The 5,706-nt window shown below is 34.8% G+C and overlaps 1 protein-coding gene across 1 annotated transcript in view; it reads left to right on the plus strand.

Moving 5' to 3' along the window:
• The first annotated feature begins 353 nt into the window (after nt 1-353).
• The window catches only part of LOC108518985 (kelch-like protein 13), a 27,562-nt gene continuing 22,209 nt past the window's right edge, over nt 354-5,706 (plus strand). The window contains exons 1-2 of the mRNA XM_017857721.1: nt 354-489; nt 1,011-1,207. Coding sequence (XP_017713210.1) covers nt 405-489; nt 1,011-1,207 — 282 coding nt within the window. The 5' untranslated portion in view covers nt 354-404. The remainder of the gene's footprint in view (nt 490-1,010; nt 1,208-5,706) is intronic.

The raw sequence follows: 5,706 nt of genomic DNA on the forward strand, positions 1-5,706 counted from the left end.
GACAATCTAATACTCTCATTCTGCAGATGGGAAAATAGAAGTGCACATTGTAATTATTTTTCAAAATAAGGTAAAAGCTCAAAATTGTGTAAATAAGCAAACATATATACTCTTTCCTTAATCGTTTTTAACCTAAGTTAATCTTAATTTTGTGTTATTACTACAGTGAAAGAAAATATGCAGTGTCACATATCAGGAAAGTTGTGCAGTTATTTTTTCTTCTCCTGAACAATTATTCTGTTGGCTTTATGTTCCACATATGTTGCACCACATTAATATTCAAACAATTTTAGCACACAAAGATTTGTAACTTCATTTTACCTTGATTAGTGACTCAACTCATGTTTTTATTGTAGGGCTTTGACCAGCTTCGACTTGAAGGATTGCTTTGTGATGTGACCCTGATGCCAGGTGACACAGATGATGCTTTCCCTGTGCATAGAGTCATGATGGCATCTGCTAGCGATTACTTCAAGGCTATGTTCACAGGTAGTTTGCCTTTTAAAACTCTGAAGCCACGTTAAACCAATATGAAAAATCTGTGTTTAAATCTTTTTTATTTCTAACCTGAAATTTAGTTCTTTTGGAAATAAGGTCAAAAGAAGTATAGAACGGTATGTATGGTTTTCGGTGGTGCTGTTTTAACATGGAAAATTGATGCACTTTTTTTCATACTGTCCATCTTTATCTCACAACTTTTATTTTTCAAGCTCATATCTGAGTGGGCCATTAGAGACTCTGTGTCCTGCTAATACAATCTCTACTCTATATCAAAAGATAGGAAGTGAGAACATTTTGGAAGCACTTGTATCATATATGACCTCCATTAGCATAGGATTATCCTTTTTAAGTACTTTATTTTAATGGTAAAATGTGCAGCAGACGGACTCTAATACAACTGCTTATATAAAATAAGACTTTCCCTTGATATTATTGCATCTAATTAGCAGCAGAAGTGAGTTTGACCATAATTATCCACCTTCATTTAATTGAATGTCTTTTTATTTAAGGTGGAATGAAAGAACAAGATTTAATGTGCATTAAACTTCATGGTGTGAGCAAAGTCGGTCTAAGGAAAATTATTGATTTCATTTACACTGCAAAGCTTTCTCTTAATATGGACAACCTTCAAGACACGCTGGAAGCTGCCAGTTTTCTACAGATTCTGCCAGTTTTGGACTTCTGTAAAGTATTTCTCATATCTGGGGTAAGATATTTTGAAATCTGTTTTTTTCTGTGGTAGACTCTGATGTAGCCTGTTTAGATTAGGACTCATGAAATCTGCTGTGCGGGAATGTGAAACTTGCCATTAGACAGGTGTGTCTTATAGTATGTGATCTGTAAGCAAGGTGAGATTGAAACAGGTGCATTTGTATGAATTAGAATCACTTAATAAAAGCCTCAGTGTTGGCTGGGCGTGGTGGCTCACGCCTGTAATCCCAGCACTTTGGGAGACCGAGGTGGGCGGATCATCTGAGGTTGGGAGTTCAAGACCAGCCTGACCAACACGGAGAAACCGTGTCTCTACTAAAAATACAAAAATTAGCTGGGCATGGTGGTTCATGCCTGTAATTCCAGCTACTTGGGAGGCTGAGGCAGGAGAATTGCTTGAACCTGGGAGGTGGAGGTTGTGGTGAACTGAGATCGAGCCATTGCACTCCAGCCTGGGCAACAAGAGTGAGACTCCATCTCAGGAAGAAAGAAAAAAACCTCTGTGTAATCAAATGACATTAGATACTAATAATGTTTGATAAAGATATATACTTAACTGTTTGATAATGGAATGTACCATAACCTGGTTTTATTCACCTTTTGACTATACAAGCAGGCTTCTTAAATGTAATTGAATGGAAAAGTAATCTGAGCTTCTAGAACTCTTTTAAAATTTCATCTTTTAATATGGGAGCTAGATCTTAAGAAGAACTAATACCTATGGGCAAACCTGTAAGAATGTCAGTCTTGATTCCATAGAAACATATCACCTACTGAATAGTGTTTAGCCGTTTTTTAATAAATAAGATAGGGCACATACAACCACCAATCAATGAAGTACTTAGTGGTAGTCACCCAGTTCCTGAAGAGAGTGTTTTATTTTAGTTGAGACCCTTAAATTTTACTTCTGGGAAGGTAAATGGCTACATTGGACAGAAATATTGCCAAGACTTCCAGAGGTCTTGGAGCTTTTCTGATTAAGAATTCTGGCAATAGTAATTTTGGTATATTTTCTAACTCATTATGTTGACGGATATGTTTTCTATAATTTTTTTTTAACTCATATCAATCTTAACATAGGTAAATAATTGCTGTCAGATCTTTGCAACATACGTTTTTTGAACATGGAACCTTCTTTACAGCAGTAACTTTCAAGAGAACATGTCCTTAATTATTTTATTATTAAGGTACTTACTATCTTACAAAGTCAGCCAATGACTAATTTAACTGGCCTATTGAACGTGTGTTTTTTGTACGTTTGATTTTAGAAAACTCAGACTACTGTCTCACAATTACTTATAAAATTTGAACTAATTGCTACTTTTAAAGGTTTTATGGCAGCATGGTGCTATATTGTTGACTTGTATTGTCTTCTTTAATGCACAAGTAGCCCAAGTGAAGTTGTTTAATTCCCATGCTATTGCTTGCCTCCATTACTGAATTTAGGTGCTAAATTTTATTTTAATTTGATCATACAAGGCCCATCCCCTCAAGAGCTATTAGGATCTCACCTCTGGTTGTGTCAGTGGCATGATATAACAACTTCATTTCAAGGAAAATGAATCGTATTGAATGTGATTTTCAAAATGCCTCAAGTCCAGAATTTAATTTAGCAGTAACACTTAAAGCTTGTACTTATAGATTCTTAACATTACTTTTACTGATCTTAGCAACACATGGTTATCGTGAGCCAAATTAAGGGAAGTGCCATGATTTCTTTGGAACTACTCATTAACAAGAGACATTGTTGGCCTATCCTCTAATACAAAAGTTTAGTACTTAGAACTTCAGATATTGATTGTGATCAGTTCCTTTACCTGAAAGAAAAGGACCAAACTGGATAATACACAATACAAAAAAGTTATAGTAATATTATTGTCACAATAATAGAAAAGAATTTTGTTCTACTTAACTGTATTTAAAGCAATTTTATTTAAAGATGAGGCCATAGTCACTTTGTAATGCTAATTTCCAGCAATTAGACTGTTGGTTCCTTAACCTGTGTTGAAACATTTATTATAATTGTTTAACAATTTAGAAATGTCTTCATTTTATAAACACTTAATATTGCCTTAAATCTCATGTTCATTATTTTTTTTGCATCCTTTGCAGACATCCTAAAACCTATTTCTAATGGAGAAGAGGCTTCTCTCTAGCAAAGATTACTTGTGGTAGAGTTTGCTCTTACCTCTCAGTTTTAGAATTTTCTTGCCTATGAACTTTTAGGAATTACCTGTTTTCTTTGTATTAGTCTATCTTACTTGTCCTTCATCCTTTTTTGCGGAGGACATGTCTGTATGGTTTTAGAGTAGAAATCTCTTATCTCTCAGTATCCATGATAATTTTTGAGAAAATCTGGCAGATTATTAGTTCCAGGAACATGCAAAATCCCAAGTTTTCCTTTATCCTTCTTTCATGCATTCTGTTTTTTAGTTAAACCTATGTTCAGCCTTGCCCTATTTATTTCCCCTTTCCTTCTCAGAAATCAAGTGAAAAAGGAAAAATAGTAACCCAGTGTATTTTCTACTTATAAAACTGAAAGTCTCAAGATACTATATTTTTTAAAGGAGGACTTTTGAAGTTCTTCCATGAGCTAAGTTTTATTGATAAATTTTAATACAACGTTCTCATGTTTAAGAACTGTGTGCTGAAATGAGATGTTTTAGAGGAAATGGGATTTATGTTTTAACGATATAGTGATATTATAGTTCACATAACCAAAACACTATTTGGGTTTGAACTTTTAGACAGAAAATTCCCTTCTAATACAATTCTGTTCTATCCTATTCTCAATCATTTGTGTGGAGGAAGAGGAACAGTGGTACACAAAATGTGAATCAGTAACAGTAGTACGTAAAATGCGAATCAGTGAATAACCCAGAAAACATGTATGTATTAGTTTTGAATGATAACTTTAGATACAGTAGTAAAGCCACACTCACCTTTGGTGGGATAGAGATACCAGTTTTCTATAACAGAGCATCAGTCTTAATAGAACAAGAACCAGCCTCCCATCTAACTTTGCCATCCTTTGCAGTGTTACTTAGGGTGGTAATTAGTATGATAGTTTATAGGATGTGGCATTTTGTTTTGTTATGTTATTTTCTTGGGAGTTATGGAAAAGAGGACAATGAAATGAATACAGAAGGGTGACAATGAAGGATAGATATGAAGCATAGTAGGTAAAATTTCTGTAAAGCTAAAACCACTTTTTTTATATACTATGGAGATAATGGAAAATTACCTTTGTTTAGTCATACCTAAAATTGCATTGGTTTTGTCCTTAGGACATTGTATAACTACAACATGTTAAATACTGTGCACCCATTCACTAGTTTTTTCTTTTCTTTTCTTTGCTTTCTTTCTTTTTTTTTTTTTTCAAGGCAGAGTTTCACTCTTGTTGCCCAGGCTGGAGTGCAATGGCAGGATCTCGGCTCACTGCAACCTTTGCATCCCAGGTTCAAGTGATTCTCCTGCCTCAGCCTCCCCAGTAGCTGGGATTACAGGCATGCACCACTGTGCCTGGATAATTTTGTGTTTTAGTAGAGACAGGATTTCTCCATGTTGGTCAGGCTGCTCTCGAACACCTGACCTCAGATGATCTACCCACCTCAGCCTCCCAAAGTGCTGGGATTACAGGCGTGAGCCACCTCGCCCGGCCCCATTCACTAGTTTATAAGAAAGTTGTGTAAGTTTTTTGTTTATCCTTTGTTTGCAATTTGAAATGTTTAGCATCTAGCATTTGTCCCACGGAACTATTGTTATGGAGGATTTTAGGCTAGTTCACAAAACAACCTAATTTAATGTTAGGTTACTGAAATAGGGCATCTGTAATTGAACTCAAAAGGTTACAATTTAAATATACAAGTATACAGAATGAACAAAACAGAATAAAGATGAGAAATAAATCACTTTATGTTTGTATAAAAGCATTTTTTAACAAGAGAATGAAGATGTCATTGGAATTTAGACTTGGGGATAATCGTTCTTAAAATAATTTTTTGATTGTGTTTTCCCCACTTGATGCAGGTAGATTACTGGTTCCACCTGCACATTTGTTATCAGTGATGAGGTGGAGAGCTCGCAATGAAGTAGAGAGAAAGTTTATTGAGGTGACTGGAGGAGATGAAGAGTTGGAGACAGAAAATAAAGGAGGTACATAAGTGGGAAGGAGACGAGAGAGGAATAGAGAGAATATGTTTCTCTCAAAAGAAAACAAAAAGAATCAGATGTCATTGGAGAAGACAGTTCCTTTTGCTTTGCCTCCATTACTGAATTACTGAGGATTTCCTGTATGGTACATATATTTCACATTCTTCATTTAATCTAAATTGTATTTACCCATAAAGATTAACAGACATGTTTTTTAAGATTTTTTTTTCACCTTTGAGGGCAATTTAATGCAAGTTAGAGACAAATTGTATAGATAATTAAAATTAAAAATGAATCAAAATTATTTCCCTCCCAGCCAAACCAATCTTGACTTCCTTATTG

This window comes from Rhinopithecus bieti, unplaced genomic scaffold (assembly GCF_001698545.2).
Source record: "Rhinopithecus bieti isolate Rb0 unplaced genomic scaffold, ASM169854v2 scaffold_47894, whole genome shotgun sequence".
NCBI lineage: Eukaryota > Metazoa > Chordata > Mammalia > Primates > Cercopithecidae > Rhinopithecus > Rhinopithecus bieti.